This window comes from Equus quagga, chromosome 10 (genome assembly GCF_021613505.1).
Source record: "Equus quagga isolate Etosha38 chromosome 10, UCLA_HA_Equagga_1.0, whole genome shotgun sequence".
In the NCBI taxonomy this organism is placed as follows: domain Eukaryota; kingdom Metazoa; phylum Chordata; class Mammalia; order Perissodactyla; family Equidae; genus Equus; species Equus quagga.
In genome coordinates, this window is record NC_060276.1 from 91,979,394 (window position 1) to 92,006,104 (window position 26,711).

General features: G+C 40.6%; 1 protein-coding gene across 7 annotated transcripts in view; it reads right to left on the minus strand.

Moving 5' to 3' along the window:
• SYTL5 (synaptotagmin like 5) overlaps positions 1 to 26,711 on the minus strand; it is a 261,691-nt gene that overhangs the window by 43,111 nt on the left and 191,869 nt on the right. For 6 of the 7 annotated variants that reach the window (XM_046673687.1, XM_046673684.1, XM_046673688.1 and 3 more), the window contains 4 exons: positions 18,328 to 18,436; positions 17,042 to 17,177; positions 12,493 to 12,701; positions 9,628 to 11,403 (listed from right to left, as the gene is read on the minus strand). In XM_046673687.1, the coding sequence (XP_046529643.1) occupies positions 11,261 to 11,403; positions 12,493 to 12,701; positions 17,042 to 17,177; positions 18,328 to 18,436 (597 nt within the window). In that variant the 3' untranslated portion in view covers positions 9,628 to 11,260. Of the gene's footprint in view, positions 1 to 9,627; positions 11,404 to 12,492; positions 12,702 to 17,041; positions 17,178 to 18,327; positions 18,437 to 26,711 lie in introns of those variants that run through there. The other variant, XM_046673686.1, reaches the window with a different exon arrangement.

Below are 26,711 nucleotides of genomic sequence, written 5' to 3' on the forward strand. Positions count from 1 at the left end.
GTGTGGTCAGGGTTAGTTAAGGGAAAGTAACAAGGACAGTGAAGCTAGCAACAGCTGGGAGACTTCACCACTCATAGGCCTGAAGGGGTAAAGGAAAGGAGTGGTTACTGTAGCTCTAGCCGTAGGAGAAGGCCTCCTGACAGGAGCCATAGCCCTAAGCAGAGGAATGTAGCCACTTTCCTTTGTGTCTCTTTGTGACAGCAGGAAAGAGCCAGGGAATAACTATATCAACCTCACTTTTCTCCCATCATTCAATCTCCTACTGGTACCTTCCTTTGGCCAAACTCAACCAAAATCCACAGGGCAAGAGAGCCCCATTGAAGCAGTTTATTAAGGTTTTCCCCTTTGGACAGAGAGCAGTGTGAAGAAGGGTGAAAAGAAAATATGCACGGACAGATGCAGAACATCCAGAACAACGTCTTACAGTTATAATTGGCAGCATTTTTTCCTTTTTTTAGTGGTATGTAAAATACTGCTGCATCTTACAATCAATGATGTCTTAGAGTAAATGAATCCCAGTGTGTACAAGGTGTCATAGAACTTTAGAGCTTGAGGGGAATTTAGATATCACTGACCCCAAGCCCCTAATTTTACAGATGAGAAAACTTGAGGCTGAGAGAGAGGAAATGTCTTGCTCAAAATCCACAGCAAGTAGCAGAGCTGGGAGTAGGAGCTAGGTCTCCTAACCATCAAACCTAATATTCTTTATGATGCACCACCCTCTTACAAGGCTAGATTAACAAAAATGTATTCCTGACTCAGGCCTCACATTTTTCACTGGCCTAAGCCAAGCTGGTATCCAAATGTTTTTCTCTATACCTGATTATCATCAGCAATACAAGAGCTAAATATTGACTGAAAATAGAAGAGACGTCACCTAGAAGATGTTTGATTAGTGTCATGGAATAAAGCTTTTAGGGGTTCTACTTCCTCAGGTTTAGAGGAGATTGCATCCAGATTCAGTTGGTCTTTGCCGGAGTCAGCAGTTTGGAAGACTCACCTAGAATAAAAAATATCCGGGTCTTTCATTCCAAGTACTCTGAAACAAGGTCAGGCTGCACACCTGGGTAATGTCTTGACAAGAAATGTCATGACAAGAAAAAAAAGATGTTAGTAATCAAGCATATATTAGTGGGGGAGAACTAAAAATTGAGGAAGAAGGGCTCAAAAAAATAAAAAAGACAAGCAAATGGGGCATCTTAGGCCAATGTTCACATCAACTACAACCAACAAGCAATAGTCTTAAGTATCAAGGTCCATTCTGCCATATTCTCTACACCAATGCTTCTCAAAGTTTATTGTGCTTGTGAATCAATTAAGGATGTTGATATAATGAGTATTCTGATTCAGTGGGTGTGGCTTCAGTGCCCAGCATTCTCCATTTCTAACAAGCTCCCTGGTGATGCTAAAGCTGCTGGTTCATGAATCACACTTTGGAAAGCAAGTCTCTAGCTCATGACAAGTGCAGAATTTCTCTCTAGGGTGCAGTTTGGTGAAGTACAAAGAGCATGGGCTTTGGGATCTGAACTGAGGAGCCCCATCTGGAGTGAGGCTCTGTTATTACGTACCAGTTGAGTAACCTGGGCAAATTACTTTACCTCTCTGAGACTCATGTCCTTTTTCTTTTTTCTTCTTTAAACACAGCTAATAAATTAGGTGACAATTTGGAAAGTACCCGATGCATAGTAGGTGATCAATAAATATCACTTTTGATCCCTTCCCTTGTCACTATCCATGATATATTGAGGGGACGGCAAAGGGAGTGATAGTGTCAGGGTTCAGATTTATAGGAAGATAAGTGAGCAAAACCCAAAACGAGGGGTAGTTTCAACAGCAGAGCACCAAGAAGAGTTGTTCAACATGATCCTAGCCTTAGAAAACAGAAACCAGACACTCGTCCAATCTTGTGTGTTGATTTGCAAATGTGCTTTTCTCTTAAGCCAAGTATAAAAACAAGAGGAATAGGTGACATAAAATCAATATTGAAAGACATACAACCCATGGGCTGGCCCCAGGGCCGAGTGGTTAAGTTCGCACACTCTGCTTTGGCAGGGATTCACGGGTTCAGATCCTGGGTACAGACATCGTGCTGCTCATCAGGCCATGCTGAGGTGGCGTCCCACATAGCACAACCAGAAGGACCTACAACTAGAATATACAATGAGGTACTGCGGGACTTTCGGGAGAAGAAGGAAAAAAAGATTGGATAAAGATATACAATCCATCTTCAAGTACTCAGGAATAACTTGCAATAGAACACATTAGAGATATTAGGAAAGCGAGTTTAATGAAAAAGACATTACACTTTGGAGCCAATACAGGGAGGCACAAAGCTTTGGTCTGAGGTACATATTCCACACATAAGCTTAGCAAGTAGGCATGTTAAGTATTGCTACTAAGTTTGCACTAAACATGGCAAGACAAGTAAATAGGAACAGTCTTTCATAGACAACAACAAAACCAAGAAAACTAGCAAAATGAATGCAGACCTTCCATCATCCCAAGAGAAGTTTTTTTAAAAAAATTGTTTCTTAGAATCCTTCCATCCTTTTTTCTCTCTCTCCTTAAAAACAAAGATACTGTATTATACACTTAAAATTTTAAGAGGGTAAATCTCATGTTAAGTGCCCTTACCACAACAACAACAAAAAAGAAATGAGCTATCAAGCCACAAAAAGAAATGGAGGAGTGTTAAATGCATACTGATAAGTGAAAGAAGCAAGTTGGAAAAGCCTACATACCATATGATTCCAACTATATGACATTTTGAGAAAGGGCAAAACTATAGAGACAGTAAAAAGATCAGTGGTTGCAAGGCATTGGAACACAAGGGACCCTTCGGGCAGTGAAACTATTCTGTATGATAATGTAATTGTGGATCCGCGATATTATGCATTTGTCAAAACCCATCAAACTGTAAAACACCAAGAATGAATCCTAATATAAACTGTGGACTTTAATTACTAATGATGTGCCAATATTAATTCATCAATTGTAACAAATGTACCACACTAGTGAAAGATGTTAATAATCGGAGAAACTTGTGGAGGAAGGCGGCGGTACTATATGGGAACTCTCCGTACTTTCTGCTCAGTTTTTCTGGAAACCTAATACTGCTCTAAGAAATAAAGTCTATTAATTTAAAAACAAACAAACAATCAAAGAGATCAACTTCCTATCAGAGCAGGAGTTTAGGAGCGTAAAGTGGCAGCCAAAGCAGGTGGGTGCCAGGAACAAAGCAGAAGTGAACATACTCATATGTAGGTGACCAGCCTTTGGCACAGTTTGGAACATTACTTCCTTATTTCTTCCCCAAAAGAGACCTCATTCCAATGTCCCAGTGACCCTTAGCTGTTCTGAGGATACTGAATGTGTTTCTTCCTTCTCGAGCCCACTAAACCCTTGGACTCATCTTCAGGCCTGGAGAAAAACAGCCTGCCCATGACAACTACACTCGATCCAGGAATGGGGACCTAGTGCATTCAGAGTTGGCCCAATTCTTGTGCTGATGATGTGGTGTCCTTCTCAGAGTTTCTTTAAATATTTGTACAACATTTATTTAGAGGAACATATGCCTGGTGGGAGGAATACAAAGGAAATCCCCAGTGGAGGCAAACTCCTTTTCTGTATATTCTCAGCAATCCATGTCTGGCCCAAATACACCCCATTCAGCCAAACAAAAGTCCTGCCTCTAACCAGACCTGTCTTCCTAGAATTTGTCAATCATGAATTGTTCTTCAGGCACGGGGTCCCCTCCTCACTTATCTGCTCAAGCAGACGTTATTTCTTTCTGCCAATGCCACACTCTTCCTGAGAGTGGTTCTCCACCTCACAACCTTTTCAAGGATGTGTAGTGCCCCTTGCAATTTGGCACCCTGGGAAAAGGCCAGGCAGCCACAACTCACCCCCACCCACCCCCTGCCAAAACTGGCTCCATGCATTCAGATGCTTTGCAAGCAAATGACTGTGACAGAGGTGGATTCGGAAGTGACAGGAAAGAGCTGAAAATTAATACAATATTTTCATTAATCCACGTGGAATAAAGCATTTAGGGCATCTCCTAAGGTTCTGGTGTGCACTCTATCAGTCAGAGGGACAATGTAAGAAGATCTTTAGGAATTGAGGACAAATTAATTGGGGGTGGTAGGGAAGGTCAAAAGCAAGAAGATACAGGAAAGTCTAAACATCTCTTTCTTCGTATCAACTGAAAGCCAATGATCTTTCTTTAAAAATGTCCATTTATGAATAACGAATACTAGGAAAGGAAAGAAAATATATTCCCAACTCCCAATCACTCCAACTACAGTTCAACCATAATTGACGTAAACTGCTTTGTAATGAAACGTCTCCCTTCCATACGTGTTTCCAAATGAGACAGATTTAAAAAGTTTTATTGTTGGGACTCATCAATTCCCGTGGATTTGCACAAACAAGTTTCAACTTCCTGAAGACAAAATGAACCTTTGGCTAAACTGAAAAAAATGCTTGGAAGGAGCAATCAGATTCCTTCCCAAGGCAGGTGTATCTAACAATAAAGAGGTAAAAAGAAAATATACAGATTCAAACACATACCTAGTTCTCCGCCCTTCTATTAAGGAGACACCTTTCCTTGAGCAACTGCCAATGATTTACACTTCTGCTTTGACTATTATAATGAAATATTTCATTTGCTTGCTGTATTGATTTCTGCCTCAATCAGAGGAAAAAGAAAGGAGAGACAAGTCTCCTGTTGGGCTGAAATACTGGAGAGAAAAATATTATCTACCACATTAAATGAGTGTTTCGTCATTTACAGGCAATACTAACTGTATATTCTATTCCCCTTTCCAAACAGGAAAGGAGCCCTCTACCAGAATAGTTTGATGAACTCTAGTGAGGTAAATGAGGTACATCTGCTAATCGTTGAAACACCATGCCTTCCTTAGAATGCCAAATACTAGTTTGTATTTCTATGGAATTTGTTTTGATGGAATCGCAAATTTCCTTCTGTAGATAAAAGGCATAATTCTTAACAACATCCCTGTGAGGAAGGCAGGTGTGATCTTCCTGACATGGGTGATAGGCAATGGGCCATAGAAAGAGATGTCATTACACAGGAAGAGGGTGTTAAGGAAACGAGTGGAAAGATGGTTTGCTTGCAGGTTCCACAACCTCTTAACAAAAAACTAACCACAGTTTTTCTCTCCATCAAATTAAACACTTTTTGCAGTATTTATTATCTAATCAGATGAAGTAAGAAATTTCAGCCTAACGATAAATAAATTACTATCACCTGCAATGGGTAACATAGTACAAAATAAGGTAGGGTTTTTTTTTGTATTTTTTATGTACACTGAAGACCACATCATTGTACATAGAATGATTAAGACCTAACCGAGCATCTAGGAAAAGAGGGGCCTAAGAAATCATGAACAGAGTGCTATAACTAGCTCACTAATAATGACGTTTTTTCTCCCACAGTGAGTTGAAATTTACAAAGTATGTTTACATATGTTACCTCATTTGATATCTTCAATTACTCCAAGGTAGCCCGATCATTCCTATTTTACAGGCAAATAGATCAAGGCCTAGATTGGATTATTAACTTGACTGAGGTCACATGGTTGGTGAGCAGTCAAATCAAGACATGAGCTAACATCATCTGAGTCCAAGGTCAGGCTCCTTCCACCTCACCAGGGTTGCCTTGCAATTAATAACATCCAGGTTAGCCAAATCCAATCTGCCATCATGACACAGAGTTAGTCCAAATAACATAGTCAAGATAATTTGTCCTCTAATGTGGTGTTTCTCATACTGTAATCCACTTGTATTAGAATCATCCAAGAAGCTTGATATAAAGGATGGAGATTTTGTTCAGTAGGTTTGCAGTAATGCTCTGGAATCAATGTATTAAATTCACACTCCAGATGAATCAGATAATCCTTTGGAATTCTTTTTTTTTTTTTTTTTGAGGAAGATTAGCCCTGGGCTAACATCTGCTGCTAATCCTCCTCTTTTTGCTGAGGAAGACTGGCCCTGAGCTAACATCTGTGCCCATCTTCCTCTACTTTATATGTGGGACAACTACCACAGCATGGCTTGCCAAGCGGTGCCACGTCCACACCCGGGATCTGAACCGGTGAACCCTGGGCCGCTGAAGTGGAACGTGTGCACTTAACTGCTGTGCCACTGGGCCAGCCCTTGGAATTCTTGACGTGACTCAATTTCCAAGGCTATTGTTCAAATCTTTCCAGATACAATTTTTGTTATAGTTTCGCCTGTGTAGAATTCCTCCTATTTCTTTTCTTTAATTTCAGAGGCCATAAAAGATACCATTGTAGGAGGAAAGCTCTTCTGCCAACTTCTAAACGCAATGCTCAGTTTAACGTAAAATATCCATGTGGAAGAAAAACCAAACATTGATCACAGCCCCAAATGCCATAGGCTTTCACTTGGAAGGGCTTCTTGGACTTTATATTTCAATCCAGTTTGCTTCTAAAAGTGGGGTTTGCCCATATTTCCTCCACAGCTTTCTCCTCCCGCATCACATACCAACCTTGGGGCAGCAGGCGATGATGAGACTAATATCACCGTGAATCATATGGGCTCAATTCTTCCATTCGTTACTTAAGTACCTAATGATCATTGGTTGTATATTTGTGTAAGTTTCTTAAGGAAAAGGAGGCCAAGAATACAAAGTCCCATCAAAATATCTTTGTTTTTGGTGGTTTTCTGACTTAGAAAATCTACATCCTGATGATTCCAGTGACAGTAACAACATATGTGAAATGAGAGCTGATAAGCTGAATCTTCCACGTGTCCTGCAGGTGCTATTTACAAACTGAATGGATAAAGTCAGGCTTTTAAGCTTGCCCATTTCCCTTTACAACTTGTTTGATTCAACAGAGGGAAAATTGAGGGCTGACACCTCCAAACAAGGAGCAGGATGCTCCAGGCAAGGCCATGGTCTCTTCTGAGAAGTTGACATGCTGGGCCAGAGAGCACACTCCATGTTTTTATCTACACTAAGACAGGCTGGGATGAATTGTCTAGGGTGGTGGCTACAGTACTTGTAGAGGGGCTGATTTTTAAAGACCAACCAGTAAGTGTATTCAGAGATTTTTCTTGATCTGTGTCGGCCCTGGTTTCCTTATCTGTTAACTGGAAGTTAGAAACAGTGGTCTCTAAAGATGCCTACCGGTCTAACATTCTATGCGTTACTTTTCTTGTTATTTTCACTTATTCCACAAACATTTTTTTAATTACCCACTCTGAACTAAGCATGGGGGATGTAGCTGTGAAAAAATATGAATATTGTCTCTGCCCTTATGATTACTTTCTAGGGATGTGGCAGAGAGGAAACCAACACAGGCATTAAAGGACTCATTACATGAATAGTGTATTATAATTGTGATGTGTGCAGTGAAGAGGAACTAGAGGCAGGCCATTGTGACCTAGTCAGGCAGAGGGTGATCGGGGGAGATTTCCCTGAGCAGGTAACATTTAAGACCTTGACGATTAATGGAAATCAGGCCAATGAGGAGAAGGAGCAAGAAGATTCCTCGCAAAGGCCATGAGATGGGATAGAGCCTGGGACAATTAGAAGCAGAAAAATGCACTGTGTGGCTAAAGAGAAGGGAGGAGGAGGCAGCAACCCTCTTATGCAGGGCCTTGCAGACCGTGAGCAAGAATTTGGATTTTATTGTCAGGACAATGGAAAGCCGCGGAGGGTTTTAAAGCACGACCAGATTTGCATTTTTTAAAAGATCACCCTGAAGATGGACAGGTAGATAATGATAAACAAGTATAACTAATGGTAGAAGGTGAATATAGGTGGTGGGTTTAAGGGTGTTCACTGTAAAATTATTTCAACTTTTCCGTATGTTTGAACATTTTAAAATAACATGTTTAGAAAATCTGGCCATAGTATGGAGAATGGATTGAGAGAGGGGAAGAGTGGCTGCATAAATAGTAGCTAGGAGTCTTGTACTAATCATAGAGAGGAGTGATGGTAGCTTGGACTAGGGCGGTGGCATGGAGACAGCGAGAATTGGACAGGCTTTCGAGATATTTGGGAGGTAGAATCAATATGATTTCCTGATTGACTGTGTCTCAGGGTAAGGGAGAGACATAAATCAAAGAACACTACCCAGTGTCTGGCGAATGTAACTGGGTAGGATGATGGTACCAGCTACTGAGACAGCATGTACTGGAGGAGAAAGACATGGGTGCAAGGGAGAGGGTGGAATGAAGAATTCAGTTCTGAATGTGCTGAAAACATGAGATACCCTGTTGGAGATATATCAGATAGGCAGTTTTTTTTGGATCTGGGTCTGGGGCTGAGAAGAAGGGTCTAGGTTGGAGATGTGAGTTTGAAGTTATAAGCACATAAATGGCCATAAAACCATGAGAGTACCATACATAGTAAGGCCTGAGAGGATGTATAAAGAAAGATGAAAAGAACAAGCACCAAAGAATCCAGTGTTTGACAATTATGTAGAGAATGGGCGAAGACAGAGGAGAGGGAACAACTAACGACACAGGAAAATGAGGCCTATATGATATTCCAGAAGGCCTCTATTGAGGAGCTTTTGGGTTGTTTCCAATCTTTTGAAACAAATACCTTTGTATGCACTCATTTCTCACATGTGTATCTATCTCTGCAGAATACTCAAAAGTGGAATTGATGTGTAATATATCTCTCTGATTTTGAATGTCAAAGTGTTTATTTCTGAAAGAAAAGACTGCTTAGAAAAGCCACCAAACATGGACAACTTAGTTAACTATATTTAATGTGGCATTTGATAGGACTGGTTAAATAAATTTTATATATCCCTGTAAGGTAATACCCTGTAGCCATAAAAAGAATGAGGAGGCCAATATATTCTGATATGGAAGGGGAGGAAAGAAGACTGACTTTTCACAGTTTTGAACTATTTGAATTTTGTGCCATTCACACATATTACCTATATTTTAAAATATTCTTTGTACTTCTACACCATACTTAGTAAAAAAAAAAAAAAAAAGAGTGACCTAAAGATCAATTTACCTTCTATTTCTGAGAACACCACCAACAGGATTCTGATAGACTTCCACATACCTGGGTTTTGCGTTATGAAAATACCCAGTTAGATGTTGAATTTTATGAACCATGATACAGAGAATTGCTTTAATTGTGGCAAAGGTCTGAACACATAACGTTCATGGTCGTCTTGAGTTCAAGTTATAAATTTTGGATTTTGCACTTTTATCATTAGTGAATAAATAATATTTTGTCTACTTTAGTGATGTCTCCAGACTTCACCGTCACCATCCTCTCACCTCCCCTAAAAATGCCACTGAAGACAGAATGAGTCACATGAAGTCTGAAGACAATTTATCTTTCCACTATAGGAAGTAGTGATGATTTTATTCTTTTTGTTTTCTATTTTTAAGGAGGGCAACATAGGGATATGGGTGTGAGTTTAAAAAATTGTACCATGTGGGAGCTAGCCCTGTGGCATAGTGGTTAAGTTCAGTGCACTCTGCTTTGGCAGCCTGGGTTCACAGCTTTGGATCTCAGGTGCAGACCTACACCACTTGTCAGCCATGCTGTGGTGGCAACCCACATACAAAGTGGAGGAAGATTGGTACAGATGTTAGCTCAGGGCTAATCTTCCTCAGCAAAAAAAAAAAGTACCATATGTACTAAACTACACTAGATCAATAAACTCAACTTTCTAGAATTAGCCTATTTTTGAATAATATTGAAAATGGATTGCTTATTCCTTTACTAAGACTAGTGCTAAATATATTCTTAAATCTGTTTTCAAAACTCAAGAAGAAATTTAGAATATGGAACAATTAGCCACAATAAGCCTGAAGATGATTCTAGCTTTCCTACTACTAAAATCCAGTTTCTATCCTTTTAAGGATTTTATATAAATTCAAGTGAAAAAATGAGTTGAGAGGCTAGAATATGACTCCAGAAGAAGACTGAGTTAGGTATGTTCCTATTCAAAGAATCCAACTCTGCTCCACCTTCCTCCATCCACATCCTCCTGTCCACCCCGATAAGCATAGTATCATGCCAAGGACTACACTGAAAAGAATGCTGGCCTAGGAGGCACATCCTGGATTTAAGTTTGGATACAGTTACAGCCTCTGTATGATCCTGGGCAAGTCATTTCAGCTCTCTGGGCTTCAGATTTGGAATCTGCAAAATGAGGAACCAGGTTGGAGCTCCCTTCCCTTTCAGCTTTTACTGCCTTCACATCTAAGTTTGGTGGCTAAAGCATATGGAATTCCAGGTGACAGAAAGTATGGTAGACTGAACTATTGGCCCCAATTCTTCATCCCTTCTTGCATCCTTACTCTTGCCATGGCTGCATTATGAGCAGACTGTATTTCCCTGCCTCTTGATTTTGGGCTTGGCCATGTGACTTCCTTTCACCAATGGGATATCAGTAGACATGACACAAGCAGGGGCTCAATATGTACATTATTTCTTATTCCCTTTTAGTTAATGGCTTAGAACATTTTATAAAATAAGTGTTAACAATAGAGCTCTCTAATAGCTAGGTCATAAGTAGGGTGACCCTACGTTCCAATTTTCCCAGGTCAATTCTGGGTTACCATTGCTGTAATGATTTAGCTCTCTCTACTCTCAAAAGTGGAATGATTTAGATTGTAAACTATATAGTCACCATAGAAAAACCTGTCTGTTCATCTTGAAATCTCAGCCGGTTAATCCAGAACTTTGCTACAATAACAGAGCCACCCCCTTGCCCCAGCAACCACCCCTACAATGCCTTCTTTGGCTCATGGGGATTCCCAGGATGAGGAGAGGGTAGCCAGTATCCCTTCTTCTTCCTCTCTAAGTGATCTACATTTTTAGTGACCCCCTTTACCTCAAACCATTTGAGGAAATCTAAAGTAACTCATAATTAGAAAAAGTTTGGGGACCCCCCATCTCAACTGTAGTTTCAGATAAACTTGCGCCATTTCCCTTATGGTGTAAAATCTATGAATCACCACACAATTTGCTTGTTGACAGGACAGTGTGGTACACTTTCTATCATCCAATCAAGAAGGCGCTGGCCCATGGACATAGAGAGATACATGCTTTTTTAGACACTGGGCAAGATCCTAAACATTCATAACACTGACATCTCTCCCCTCATGTCCCAATACCCTCAAGCGAGAAATAGCAGGAAGCAGAATCCCAGGTCCCAAGCCTGCTACTGGTAGGAAATGGCAGCCAGACAGTCCCTGGAGGCCTCGTTTTGGTGCAGTGGTACCTTCAGAGCCTACACTTCCCCATGCTGGAACGGAGCATGAGTACACCCTCTACAGGAGTCCCAGGATTGTCAGCCATCTCCTGCCAAAGGCGTTGCTCTTCCCCATGAGAGTCCATCCAATCCACGTTCTTCCCATGGCTCACACCTAAAGAAGGGAAAGACGAGCATTACACTTCACAGATGAAATGTTCTGATCTCCTGGAAGGTACCTATCAACCTCTGAGGGGATCTTTTGACCAGAAAGCCCTTCACTGGCTTGTTCTCACTTACCATATCTAATGAGTAGTGTTAGAATGGAATATATCCTTTGCAGCTTGCACTACTCTCTTCTGCCGAGATGATAAGAAACAAATCTGGACAGCCCTGGCGGCTCATTTCTTTCCCACTTTGTAGTTTGGCAGAGAGCTGGCTCATCTGAACTGAGTTAACATGACAGAAGAATAGGCTGAATGGGCCCCGGGGCTCTCCCTTTCTAACTAGGCTACTTCTCTGACCTGAGTTTTCATTTTAGTGGTATAGATATTCTTGACTCTCCTTAATCTATAAATAAGTAGAGCATCATAGGAATGTGGTGCTTCTCAACGGGAATGTTGCCCATGGTGCATGCAGACCATCTACATCTGGCATAAGCTATGGGATAAGGAGAATTTGGGGGGGCTGCATGTGTTCTACTATTGTAATTTTCTTCCCAATTCACTCCGTTATAGTTGTGTCTTGTGGCACCAGTGGTGTGTTTCCATGACCCATTTGAACAACACTGGATGCTATTTTTTTTTAGGGGGAAAAATGACTTCCTTTCACTCAACTAGTTATGAGTAATGGCTGCAAGTGATCTACTGAGAAGAAGATGAATCAAGTTGGTCTCAGAAGTCTTTCCCTCCCCTATCAGAAGCCTGTGCTGTCCTGGTGATCCTATCCTGAGCAAAACCTGAACTTAGGCCCAAGAAAGTAGTTGAAATTCAATTAGACTAAAGTGTAAATGATATTTTTTGAAAGGACTGAATATAAACATTATACATCCCGAGCTTCTAGCTGGAGGATACAAAGCTATACAGTAATACTTTTATTTTAACAATGAACAGATCCTTAGCTAAAGAATTAGGGCATCTGTGGTAATTTTAGGAATCAGCTAAGCTGAAATTACATATACACCTACTACATATCACACCTCCAGGAACCACTCCCCTGCTTCATGCCCAGTCACAGACCATCTCAGGGCCCCAAGGTCCCTCACCGCTTCCAGAATTCAAACGAACTCCTCCCAGAAAGATGTTGCTGGAAAAGGCCTCCTTGTCCCAGACGGTAAGTTCTAGGCAAACATTCTTTATATCCTGGGGATGCAGGCCACTGAACGTGAAAGTATGATTCCACTGAGGGTTGACACTCTTTTTTATGACCAGAGTTTTGTGCTTGGTGGCTTTGCTATCATCAGGGAGCAGGTAGCTGCAGGAGAACACACAGTCAAGCCATCAGTGAGACAGTAGGCAGAAAATGGCCTCCTTGAGTAGTCATTTCAATTTCCCATAATTCCCTGTGTGTGTGTGTTTGTGTGGTATGTGTATTTGTATTTGATTTTCTCCCCCAGGTTCTTATATGCTTAAATATGAATTTATTTTGTGGAATGGTTTATTCTTTAAGTGGGGCAATAGTATAAGGCCCATACTCTCCTTTCTAATCCCATTTTGGCCTTTCCCTCATCTGGAAATGAAAATACCTCCTGTGGTAGACACTATTTAAAGTCCTGCCGCCTGTCATCTTTGGCCCACCTCCAGGTTGACTTGAAGCCAGGATAAGCAGTTCCTGGCATGCTGACAGCTTTCCACGTCAAGCACCTGTTTCTCCCAGCTTCTCCAGTTAAGCACTTTGGTGTCGTGTGAGCTGGCTCAGGTTACGTGCAGGAAAACCTGGGATACTGGGGATTCAATGTCCCTAGGAGCAACCCTCAACGAATGAGTTTTGGAAATTAATGAATGAAGCCCTCAGCTTCCCTGTCCCTTGAGGAGACAATCCTAAGGTACTTTCCACAGAGTTCCTTGTTGCTCCCCCAGTGGGACTGAGCCTCAGTTGCCCACAGTGGTAATACGCCTATTGGCATTTTTATCAGCTTCCCTCCCTTCCCTATCTTATTTTCTTCACTCTCTCGCTGCTTCCAGGAATCTCTTCTCAAATATAATATCTGCACCCCAGGCCTTATTTATTATGGTCAAAACACTATTTTTGACCACAGGAGAGAACTAGGCTCTAGGTACCTGATGAATCAGGGAAGGAGACATATAGGTACGGAATTAGTACATAAACAAACATGAAAAATATCACAAAACAAATGACCTTAAAATGAAGATGGTACACAGGACACTGGAGACTTCATTTCACAGCCCAAGTAGAGACTGCTTATTTCCCAATATCCATTCTATCCTTATTCTTCTCTAAAAAAAAATCCTCATTTTTTTAGTTAGACACAAGATTGCCCAGAATAAAGACTACATTCCCCAGCATCCCTTGCAGCTAGTATAGCCATGTGGCTAAGTTCTGGCCAATGGGATATAAGAAGTAGTTCCATATGAAACTTCTGGGAACTGTCTTGCTAGCTAGAATTTGGATGGCATAGCTGAAACTTGAGTGGCTGTATTGGCCCATGAAGTGGATACCGTAACAAGACAGGAGAAACCTAGGTCTCAGATAATGATACTTCCATAACCTGCCCTAGATACTTTACCTTTAGTCTTTCTTTATATGCATAAGAAAAATCTTTTGTCCTGTTTCAGCCATTGTTATGTTGGCTACAGACAGACTTAAACTGATATATAAACTTTACATAAAGGTCTATTCTTGCTTTCTCTCTTTTAAAAATATGGAGTCCCTTTAAAGTCAATTCAATGTTTACATATAACTAGAGAGAGAATTCACTAGAATGTTGCTGGCTGTTACTTGAACATAAGACCTGAAACCATGAAACTCTTAGAAGACAACATAGGCAGTAAACTTTTTAGCAAAGGTCTTGGCAATGATTTTTTTGAATCTGACACCAAAAGCGAAACAACAAAAGCAAAAATAAACAAGTGGAACTACATCAAACTAAAAAGCTTCTGCACAGCAAAAGGAAACCATCAAAATAAAACAAAAAAGCAACCCACAGAATGGGAGAAAATATTTGCAAATCACGTATCTGATAAGAAATAAATAGGGGCCAGCCTGCTGGTGCAGTAATGAAGTTCGCACATTCCTCTTCAGCTGCCCCACGTTTGCCGGTTTGGATCTCGGGTATGGACGTATGCACTGCTTATCAAGCTATGCTGTGGCAGGCACCCCACATATAAAGTAAAGGAAGATGGGCACATATGTTAGCTCAGGGCCAGTCTTCCTCAGCAAAAAGAGGAGGATTGGCAGCAGATGTTAGCTCAGGGCTAATCTCCCTCAAAAAAAAAAGAGACAGATATCCAAAATTTATAAAGAAGTGATACAACTCAACAGCAACAAACAAACAATCTGATTAAAAAATGGACAGAGGGGGCTGGCCCCGTTGCCGAGTGGTTAAGTTCGCACGCTCCGCTGCAGGCGGCCCAGTGTTTCGTTGGTTCGAATCCTGGGCGCGGACATGGCACTGCTCATCAAACCACGCTGAGGCAGCGTCCCACATGCCACAACTAGAAGGACCCACAACGAAGAATTTACAACTATGTACTGGGAGGCTTTGGGGAGAAAAAGGAAAAATAAAATCTTAAAAAAAAATGGGCAGAGGATCTGCATAGACATTTTTCCAAAGAAGAGGTATAGATGGCGAACAGGGACATGAAAAGATGCTCACATCACTAATCATCAGGGAAATGCAAATCAGAACCCCAATGAGATATCACCTCACACCTGTTTGAACGGCTATTATCAAAAAGATAAGAAATAACAAGTGTTGGTGAGGATGTGGAGAAAAGGGAACCCTTGTGCACCGTTGGTGTGAATGTAAACTGGTGCAATCACTATGGAAAACAGCATGGAGCTTCCTCAAAAAATTAATAGGACTACCATATGATCCAGCAATTCCACTTCTGGGTATTTATCTAAAGCAAACAAAAACACTAACTCAAAAAGATGTATGCTTCCCCCATATTCACTGTAGCATTATTTATAATAGCCAAAACATGAAAACAAACCAAGTGTCCGTTCATGGATGAATAGATAAAGAAATTGTGATACATACATACACCCACCCACACCCACCCACCCACCCACCCACCCACCCACACATACACACACACACACACAGACAGAGGAATATTATTCAGCCATAAAAAAGAATGGAATCTTGCCATTTGTGACATGGACAGACCTCGAGGGCATTATGCTAAGTGAAATAAATCTGATAGAGAAAGACCAATACCATATGATCTCCCATCTATGTGGAATCTAAAGGAAAAAAAACAGCTCATAGATACAGAGAACATGGTGGTGGTTCCCAGAGGCAGGAGGTGGGATAAATGAGTGCAGGGGTCAAAAGGTTAAAAAAAAAAAAAAAAGAAAAGAAAAGAAAAGAGAAAACATTTTTGGCTTTTTAAAAATAGAATAAAGATACTGTATTATTTCTGCTTCATAAATGTTTACCATGATAAAGTGAAAACTGTTTCAAAAGATGTTAAGTCTCATGGCAAGGCCACAACGAGGCCATAGGGGAGGCACCATCCCCTCTTCCCACCAAATAGTGAGCGGCAAGAGGCCTGAACAGGATGGCGGGGCTGGTAAGGTAAATTGCAATGGCAGGATCCAAATAAAGCATTTTTCTGTATTTAAAGCTACAGTGAGAAAGAGCGAAGGACAGATAGACCAGATTCAGGCACATACTCTCACCAGTGGGGTAGTCCCAGACATCTGTTTCTCCTTATTACTGGCCTTATCAAAGTCAGAATGTGTGAGGCTAAAGGCTTGACTCATGTCCTTGCAGGGAAAATGACACTTTTCTAAGAAGGATCAAGGAGAGGAACAATACTGTCATCTGACTCAAAGAATTATCCTCACGGCTGGCATTACGGGAATTTGTTTTTCCTTATGTGCTTTATGGTGCTCCGTGAGGACAGGGACCACGTCTTGTTTTTGAAACTGCAGCACTTAGCGCTTGGTACATGTGCATTTACGTATGTGTTTGAATGAATGAAAGATATCCTTTCAGTTCTAGTTCCTCTAATTACAGGGAAAAAATCTCAAATACAAATCAAGAGGAATTTGTCGTTTGGGTTGCTAGGCAAGAATGTCCATTTAAAGGGCTGCATTCCCTCAAGTAACTGCCCTGTGCTCCACCAAGTGGGCATAAATGCCCAGCAGGCAGTCCTGGAGCTTCCTCAGAACACTCTCCAGTGGGTATCTCCAGTGAGGATGCTCTGACAACTCCACTTCCTACAATTTCCCCAAAGAGATCAAAATACCAAGGATCCAATGTTTTTGTTGTTGTGGCATACTGCCAGCACCAAATGACAACAAAGCACAATAAAAATATATTACACATAGAAAATCTCATTTTCTCCTCCTTTAGGAAACGAATCTCACAGGAAAATTTGCCAGTCCTGAGGGAAGTGTGACGGCAAATCGTGAAATATGCTGGAAGCAGGCTGAAAGCTAGAATAAGCACTTCCCTCTATACTTGTATTGTATTAGATGTAAGAGCCAGCATTCACCAGCAGCTCTTTCTTAGTACATTTAGAGTAAGAACACAAAAGCCTCACAGCTACCACTGTCTCGTGGATCACGGATCCTTTCATCTCCCATTAAGTATCGTCTAAAATGAGCTAAAACAAAATTACCCCTTCACGAAGCTATCAGAAGTGCCTCCTGACTTCACCGCTGTCAAATTCTTTGCCTCTTTGATGAACACTTCTAATATTCCTCCAGAGATGACAGCCGACTCCTTCTTCTTTCCCCTTTTAAAGGTCTTCTTTCCTGCATCAGCCATCAAAATGAAACAGAGAGAGAGAGATCATGGGTTCCATTTCAAAATTTACAAAGGAAATCTGCAAAGATGTATTTCATCTGCTCCTGAATCAGGTCTTTATATTACTGTATATTTTTCCATGTAAAAACTGTTTCAATGCTTTTATGCCATTGGATTCCTTCTGAATAGGTCTTTTATTTGTGTTTGTTGAAAAAATGAATAAATTTAAAACTTTAAATGTTCCCCTACAGGGTATATCTTTTCATAGGGTATAAAGGAATAAAATGGAAAAGACCCTGAGAGCTGTCTGGCCACGTTTCTGCTCTCGGTGAGAAATAGCTATAGTGAAAGCCACACACAAACATCAAGACTTCAAAAAAGAAAATTCCATAACTCCCTTTTTTGATATTTTAGTCTTGTAAACTGTCAACTCCATGCCAGGCCAGCTCTAAGGGCGATAGAGCCCAGGCACAATTACATTTGGGGATGAGAGAAAACTCTTCCCCATGACACACTTTTATTCTGGTAAAATAAACTCAACGTGAATAATAACTGCCGCCATCACTACCTTTATTTAGTATTCTTTTAAGCACTATACATGAATGAACTTATTTAATCCTTATAATAATCCTGTGAAATGAGGAAACTGAGGCCAGAGATAGTAAGTTATTTGCACAGGGTCACACTGAAAAGGCCAACAGTGAATGGAAGGACAGAGGAAGCTGCCTGTAAAAGTTGACCCTCTCTGGATTTTTCCTTCGCATGCTGTGTTCTAGGTCAACTTCTTCCTCAAGACTCCCTGAGTAGCTGTGAACATCATAAATACATACAGCAGCTTTCTACACCTCTCCTCTCAGCAGACTATCTTCCCTCTCCCCAGTGGGGAAGATCCTATATCTTTGGGACTTCCAGGAAACAAATCTCACCATCAAGTCTGGTTTCTAACTATGAACTTTGTCCTTTCCTTGTAAGAACCCCACACCCTCCCCCATATATAGTATATACTTCTCAACTCTCCTCAAAAGACAGTGACATGTAACCTTTCACATTTCATCTGTGTAATGCAAAAGTAACATAGTCCAACCAATCCCTCACCCCTATTCCCACACTTCTAGAAAACAGAATGTCCTGGATCAAGGTCATTGATTTTGACCCTACCTTGAAGTTGTCCTAGTGGAAGCATCAGGTTCTTCTCTGGGGGAATGTAACGTAAAACAACCGTCAGCTCGCCTTTGTACTGAAGGCCAATGTCAGCAGCAAACTCCACCTGGCCAAGGGGAGAAAGGTGAAAAGAAAAAGTGAGAATGCTTGGTTTGTTATTTTGCAGCCCATGTCTGAATGTACAATATTTACTTGGTGGCTTAAATGGACAACCCTTTCCCATTCCACTATTTTAGTACTTATTGATTTAAGAGATACCTTAGGTATGAGAAAAGACAGGCTGGAAAACTCTATGAAGATATTTGCATATAATTTTTAACATTAAAATAAAAGGAATTTGAGAAGAGATATATAACACACATTCAGTCCATAATATTGAGTGCCTGTGATGCACTGAGGACTGGACCTTTAGTTTGGGATATGAGACAGGAATAAATATGCCACTGAAAAGAGCTCCAGAAAATACTTCTCCCTGTCTGTCCTTGATGTCTCGAGGCTTTCATAAGTGGCCAAGAAAGCAAAAGTCGCCGGTAATGCTTGATTCACATTGAGCTGCCGGCTACTAATTACTAAAAGCTGTATTGGTAATTCATATCATTAATATTCAGTGTGCAAAAACTAGTTCAAATACTGCTGGTGAGAATGTAAAATGGTGTAGCTACTCTGGAAAACAGTTTGGGAGTTTCTTATAAGACTAAACATATAACTACCATATAACATAGCAACTGCACTCTTGGGCATTTATTCTAGAAAAATGAAAGATCACGTCTACATAGAAACCTGTACACAAATATTCATATCATCTTTATTTGTAGTAGTAGAAAACTGGAAACAACCTAGATGTCCTTCAATAGGGGAATGGTTAAACAAACTGTGGTACAGTCATATTCTGGAACACTACTCAGCAATAAAAAGGAATGACTATTGATACATGCAACAACTTGGATGAATCTCTAGAGAGTTGTGCTGAGTGAAAAAATTGAGTCTGAAAAGGATATATACTGTAAAATTCCATTTACATGACATTCTTGAAATGACAAAAAAGATACGGAATAGAGAGGCAGGTGGCAGAAGGGAGGTGGGGATGGTTATAACCACAAGGTAGACAGAAATACATGGTAAGATATTCTGTGCTCATGGATTGGAAGAATTAATATTGTCAAAATGTCCATACTACCCAAAGCAATCTACAGATTCAGTGCAATCCTTATGAATGTCCAATGGCATTTTTCATAGAAACAGAACAAAGAATCCTAAAATTTGTACAGGACCACAAAATACCTCAAATAGCCAAAGCAATATTAAGAAGAACAAAGCTGGAGGCATCACATTCCCTGATTTCAAACAGCATCACAAAGCTACAGCAATGAAAGCAGTATGGTATTGGAATAAAAACAGACACATAGATCAATGGGACAGAACAGAGAGCCCAGAAATAAACTCACGCATATATGGTCAATGAATTTATGACAAAGGAGCCAAGAATATACAAGGGAGAAAGGACAGTAGATGGTGTTCAATAGATGGTGTTGGGAAAACTGGACAGGCACATGCAAAAGAATGAAAATAGATTGTTATCTGACACCACAGACAAAAATCAACTCAAAATGGATTAAAGACTTGAATGTAAGACCTCAAACCATAAAACTCCTAGAAGAAAACATAGGCAGCTCCTTGACATCAGTCTCGGAAGTGATTTTTTTGAATCTGACACCAAATCAAAGGTAACAAGAGCAAAAATAAACAAGTAGAATTTCACCAAACCAAAAAGCTGCTGCACAGCAAAGGAAATCAGTAACAAAATGAAAAGGCAACCTACAGAATGGGAGAGATGTTTGCAAATAATGTATCTGATAAGGGATTAATATCCAAAATATATTTTTAAAAAACTCATACAACTCAGTAAAAAAAAAAAAAAAATCAATCTGATTAAAAAGTGGGCAGAGGATCTGAATAGACATTTTTGCAAAAAAGACATACAGATGGCCAAGACGTACATGAAAAGTTCAACACCACTAATCATCAGGGAAATACAAATCACAACCACAATGAGGTATCACCTCACACCTGTTATTACGGCTATTATCATAAAGACAGGAAATAAGTGTTGGAGAGGATGTGGAGAAAAGGAGACCCTGTGCACTGTTGGTGGGAATGTAAGTTGGTGCAGCCACTGTGGAAAACAGTATGGAGGGTCCTCAAAAAATTAAAAATAGAACTAGCATATGACCTAGCCATTCCACTTCTGGGTATTCTTCCAAAGAAAATGAAAACAAAAAGATAGATGTACCCTCATGTTTGTTGCAGCATCATTTACAATATACAAGACATGGAAACAAACTAAATGTCCGTCGATGGATGAACGGATAAAGAAAATGTGGTTGGTATCTATACCTACACACACACACACACACACACACGCACACACAAAATGGAATATCATGCAGCCATAAAAAAGAATGACTTCTTGCCCTTTGTAACAACATCAAGTGAGCTTGAGGGCATTATGCTAAGTGAAATAAGTCAGACAAGGAAAGACAAATATCGTATGATCTCACTTATATGGAATCTAAAAAAACCCATAACAAACCAAGCTCATAGATACAGAAAACAGATTAGTGCTTGCCAGAGGCAGGGGGGTGAGGGGCAGGTGAAATGGGTGAAGGGAGTCAAAAGGTACAAACTTTCAGTTATAAAATAAATAAGTCATGGGGATGTAATGTACAACACGGTGACTATGGTTAATAAAACTCTATTGCATATTTGAAAGTTGCTAAAAGAGTAGATCTTAAAAGCTCTCATTGTAAGAAAAAAATTGTAACTGTGTATGGTGGCAGATATTAACTAGATTTATTGTGGTGATCATTTCACAATATAAACAAGTATCAAATCATTCTCTTGTACTCCTGAAACTACCATAATGCTGTATGTCAATTATACCCCAATAAAAGTAATTAAATAAATAAATAAATATAAAAGAGCACAAGGGATCCTTGAGGTGATGGAACTGTTCTGTGTCTTGGCTGTGGTAGTGGATACACAAAGCTATACATGTGATTAAGTTGCATAGAACTAAATACACACACACATACAAATAAAAACTGAGAAAATCTGAATAAAATTAGTGGGTTATATCAATGTCACTATCTTGGTTGTGACACTGTACTACAGCTTTGTAAGATGTTGCCATCCTGGGAAACTGGGTAATGGGTACCTAAGATCTCTCGGTATTATTTCTCATACCTGCATGTGGATCTACAACCATCCCCAAATCAAAAGTTTAGATAAACATATTCAATGTGAATATATACCCAGAGCCTCTGTTCTGTAGGTCTCTCACTTGCCATTGAGTCAACTGAACTTTGATTTTTCATAAATAGGGTAGGAAAAGTAGAGTACTTTCTCAGGCTTTGCCTTCAGGAACTTGACTCCTGAACACTTAGACAAGGGTCGAGAACTGCTCTCCTGTGAGAGAGGGCAGATGGAAAGAATTCAGAAATGCAACAATTCACAGCAAAGCCAGAGGCTGTTCAAACCTCAGCAAAAAAAAAAAAAAAAAAATTGAGACCATTACAAAGTAAAGGAATCTTTGTCTGACTTTCCTTCCTCTTGGTGGTGTTAAAATTATTAGTAAGGGTGGGAAAATCATTTGAAGTATTTTATTCAACCTTCCTATCAGGGGCAAAAAATGAGATTGGATAGTGAAATAGACTATCCATCTAATATTTAAGCTGATTATTTTAGATCAAGTGCCTAGTAAAGGGACTTATTGTTTTCACAATTTCAGTAAATTTTAGTTTAAGTGAATGTCATGAATGGAAAATTATAATGCACCTTATAGCAGATTAAAGAGGTCACTACTTTTGATACTATAGTCAATGAAAGGTGAGGTATTTGCCCTCTCCCTTTGGCTATGAGTGGGCTCTTTGTTTGCTCTGACTAGTAGAACACAGCAGAAGTAACAATGTGCCAGTTTCTGGACCCAGGCCTTAAGGTTAACAGCTCCTACTCCCTCTTTTGGAATGGATATTCTTGGGATGCCCCCTCTGGGAACCCATGGGGTGAGACCCAAGCCACATGTAGGTAGTCTAGTTGGTAGGCCTAGCTGAGTTCTCAGCTGGCAGCCAACATCCAGCGTGAGACAGCCAAGTTGAACAACCAGCCCAGTCAAGCCTTCAGAAGACTTCAGGCTCAGTCTACCATCTAGCTGCAACCACACGAGAGACCTTAAATGAGAACCACCTAGCTGAGTGCAGTCACTCCACAGAATCACGAGCGATAATAACATATTGTTGTTTTAAGCTACTAAGGTTCAGAACAGACCAGTGCAGGTTCTATTTGCTTTTGGTCGAGATCTTTGGGTAGGAAAATATGTTGGTAGGAAAAGTGATATGTGCAAGTGTCACATACTAATCTAGAGTATATTACTAGAGATCAAAACATGCATTATTGGGATTTATTAATGTTCCAGAGGTTTTAGCTTAAATTAAAATATACTGGTGACTTTGTATAAATATAGTCCTCGAATCTTGTGAGAGTAGAAAACAATAAAGATGGAGTCTCATGGTATTATAATCACATTCAAAAGAAATTCAGAGAAGGGAATCATCTTGCAGCCTGCACATATCCAATGTCTTGGCATATTTTTGGTACTCTTGCAAGGAAATTCCAAGGCAACATCCTCTCCTGGCACACCACCATTTTACATTATTCAACCAACTCCTGCTCAGAAAAAGGTAGCAGAATTCAATTCAAATATTCAATTCTACTAACACATATGGAATGCCCTCTTGCAGTTATGCTTTTAAGGCATTCTGCTAAGTGCTGTAGGGACACATAAGACACAGATGCTGCTTTTCAATGAGTTTTCAGTCTATCCAGGAGACATAATATTGGATAAAAGCTCTACTATTCTGCCCTTATTTAATTGACTCATCAGATTAATGCTCTCCATTCCCAATGAAGAGCAGGATCCTCTATACAATCACCATGCGTGCCTGCTCCCATCAGTTGAACTGCATGCTCACCAAAAGTCCGCTGCATTAGCTCCCCCCAAGCTCTTTATGCCACGTATATTTGTGGTTCTAATTATATAATTTAATATCACATAAAATGAAGAGTACAAAAAGACAGCTGTTACTATAAAAATTAACTTGGGCCAGACCGGTGGCCTAGTGGTTGGGTTCATGTACTCTACTTTGGCAGCCTGGGGTTTACAGGTTCGGATCCCAGGTGCAGACCTGCACACTGCTCATCAAGCCATGCTGTAGCAGCATCCCACATACAAAATAGAGGAAGACTGGCATGGATGTTAGCTCAGGGACAATTTTCCTCACCAGAAAAACAAAAAAATTAAGTTGAATACTTTAGAAGAGCTAAAGATTTGAAAATAAATTTGCCATTGAATTATATTTGGTCTTGAAGCTGTAAGAGGTGAGAAAAAAATATGAATATTTAGAAATATTTTGCATTTGGTTTACTTTGTTAATATTCTTAAGTTCTTGTTTCACTTTAGAGAAACTCAAACTAGAAATTGTTGATTATGATGCATTAGGGTTATAATTTATGCCAGGCAGGTATGACAGAATTTTAATCACTGAAACCACACTTAAACAAAATGAATTGTCCGTATATTAGAAGACTTGAAAATGAATGCACATTTAAGTTAAAATAAATGATTAAGAAATGTATTGGCAGTGTATGTTTGTACGTGCGTGATTTTTGTGACTTCCTGTATTAACTGACCTCCTATTGGTCCTGATTGCTGAGAGAAGAGGGCTGCTACTGTGCAGCAAGCTCAATGTCATATAAACAATGACAGTTGCTCCAATATAAGTACAAAGAAACTACTGAGGGAAGAGAGAGAGAGTAATCCAGATTGGGAAAGATGTGGCCCTCGTCTGGTCCTTAAAAGGATGGGAGAGATGATGACAGATGAAGATGGAGTGAGAAGGTTAGTCTGGGTTAAGAAAGCAGCATGAGCAAAACACAGTGGGGACTGTGTAGCATGTGTTTAAGGACTGATAGCAAGTCAGGTGTGATTAGAGGTTTGTGTGCAGGGAGGTAGTAGCAAGGAAAATGGAAACAAGACGTCTACTCAGGGTTCTCTGGAAGACTCTAAGACATGAATTTATGTTACAGCGTTTTGTTAGGAAGGGTAGTGGGGAAGTGGGACCACAAAGCAAAGAGAGGCTTAACAAGGTTGTGACATCAGGTAAAGTTCCCCAGAGAGTTACTTTTGCTCAGTCCCATAGAGGTGCTCTGCAGACAAGGGAGGTGACACCGCAGAGCTGTCCCAATCAGAGGCAAGGGAGTGAGAGTGTTTATGCTCCTTACCCATCAGTCATTGATGGAGAGCTCTGCTCTCAAGCCCCACAAGTCTTAAATACCCAGGATATTTTGGCTTTCTATGACCACAGACCAAGCCTACTCCAGCAGGCTGAGGGTTCCTCTCCTACAAAGATTGGCAGGTGTGGGCTGCTGGGAGTAAAAGTCATTGGGAGCCACACATGCATGAGAACAGGGATGTGGGTAGAGCGAGCACTGACATCCTCCTCTGCTACAGAAGGCTGGGTCACATTAAGGGAACACTGAGTGGCAGGATATGCTTCAAACCATATCCAAAAGCAGCAGTGAGGGTATCTGACTGAGCAGGGGTCCGGCATAATCAGATCACACTCATTGCCTTCTGCTTTTTGAAAAGAGAGAGATTCACTTTCCATCAGAGTAGGAAGCAGAGTTCCCAGGACATTTACAGGTCTAAGGTAGGGTAATAAATCATGGACAAAAGTCTGCCAAAACTGCCAAATAAAGAGAGAGCCTTTTAGCTAGGTAATAATTCCCCAGAAACTTAACATCTACTCTCTGCCTGAAGGCGGAACAGAGGTTTCCTTGGAAAACCACTTAAGCTTGCTGTTGATTTTCAAAGGTCCTTGTTTTTATAATAGTACCTTCTGGGAATGCATGAAAGGCAATTCATACTGACAAACCCTTCCTGTCTAACTATCTAACATGCCTTTCAGAAAGATAATGAGTTGTAGCTAATAAACAACCCCACATCATGCAGTAAAATGGAAGTTATAGCATGAAACCACTTTACAGTACGACTGGCATCTTCAGTTCTTTGTCTGCACCAGCCTCTTTACTGGCTTAGTGCTGCAAGACCTAGCAAAAACAAGATAGGCGTTGAGGGACTTTCACTAACACAGAGTCAATAAAGCAATAAGGCACTCTGTCTTTCTAGTATTCCCACTGCACAATGATGTCAGTATTTCCAAATGCTTAAGAACTATTAATTCTGATCCTCTATGACTAAGAAAATTACTCCCTGTAGCTCACACTTCACCTTCTCAACTGGATAATCCACAAGAAACATCAAGTCTTGGGCTGCTCATACTATAGCTGTGCCTGATGAAGTGACTATTGTGTTGAAATGCCTGAGACAGGAGACTGAGAATGAAGTGACACTTCTCATTAGCTGGCTGATAATCAACCACACAGTGTCCAGCTTGGCCTGAGGATAAGCCACCAATGAAGGACGCAGTGTATAGAGCATGTTTTTGCACCTGTCCACTGTATTTTTGGAAGGCATGGTATCTAAGCAAGTCCGAATCTGCAGCCTTTCCTCTATATGTGCCAGAGGAAGCTTGGCAGAGAAAGATGACATGGATTAGAGACACTAACTTATGTTGGGTTCCCTAGAAGCTGACTCTGAGGTGAGGATTCTTATGCAAGTGGCTTATTAAGGAAGTGCTCCCAGGATAGACCAGTGAAGGGGTGGGGGAAAGAGGCCAGGGAAGGGGAGGAAGCCAGGCAAGGGCACCGCCTGATCCAGCAGGGAGCTCTGGAGTAGAAGTAACATCTTGGACTTTTACCACTGTCAGTAAGGGAATTGAGTTTCAGACTCCCCCATCTATCAGTTATTGGCTAAGGATTGCGTTGTGACATAAGCTCCTAGGAAATTCTGGCTCTCTGCCCATGTGGGAAAAAGCTAGATTAGCCTGAGAACAGTCTTCAAAAGAGAGTCTCAGGTGGAGGATATTGGAGGCAAAACTCCTAACCCACATGGTTAAAGGATTCCAAGGCGGGGCCAGCCAGGTGGTGTAGTGGTTAAGTTCACATACTCCACTTTGGCCACCCAGGGTTTGTGGGTTAGGATCTCGGGAATGGATCTACACAACATTCATCAAGCCATGCTGTGGTGGCGTCCCATGTACAAAATAGAGGGAGACTGGCAACAGATGTTAGCTCAGGGTCAATCTTCCTCACCAATACATACATACATACATACATACATAAAAAGATTCCATGGGGATCTGGCAGAGGACCAACGGAGTTCCACAGACATTAAACACAATCAGAACTCTTCTACCTCGAGCAGG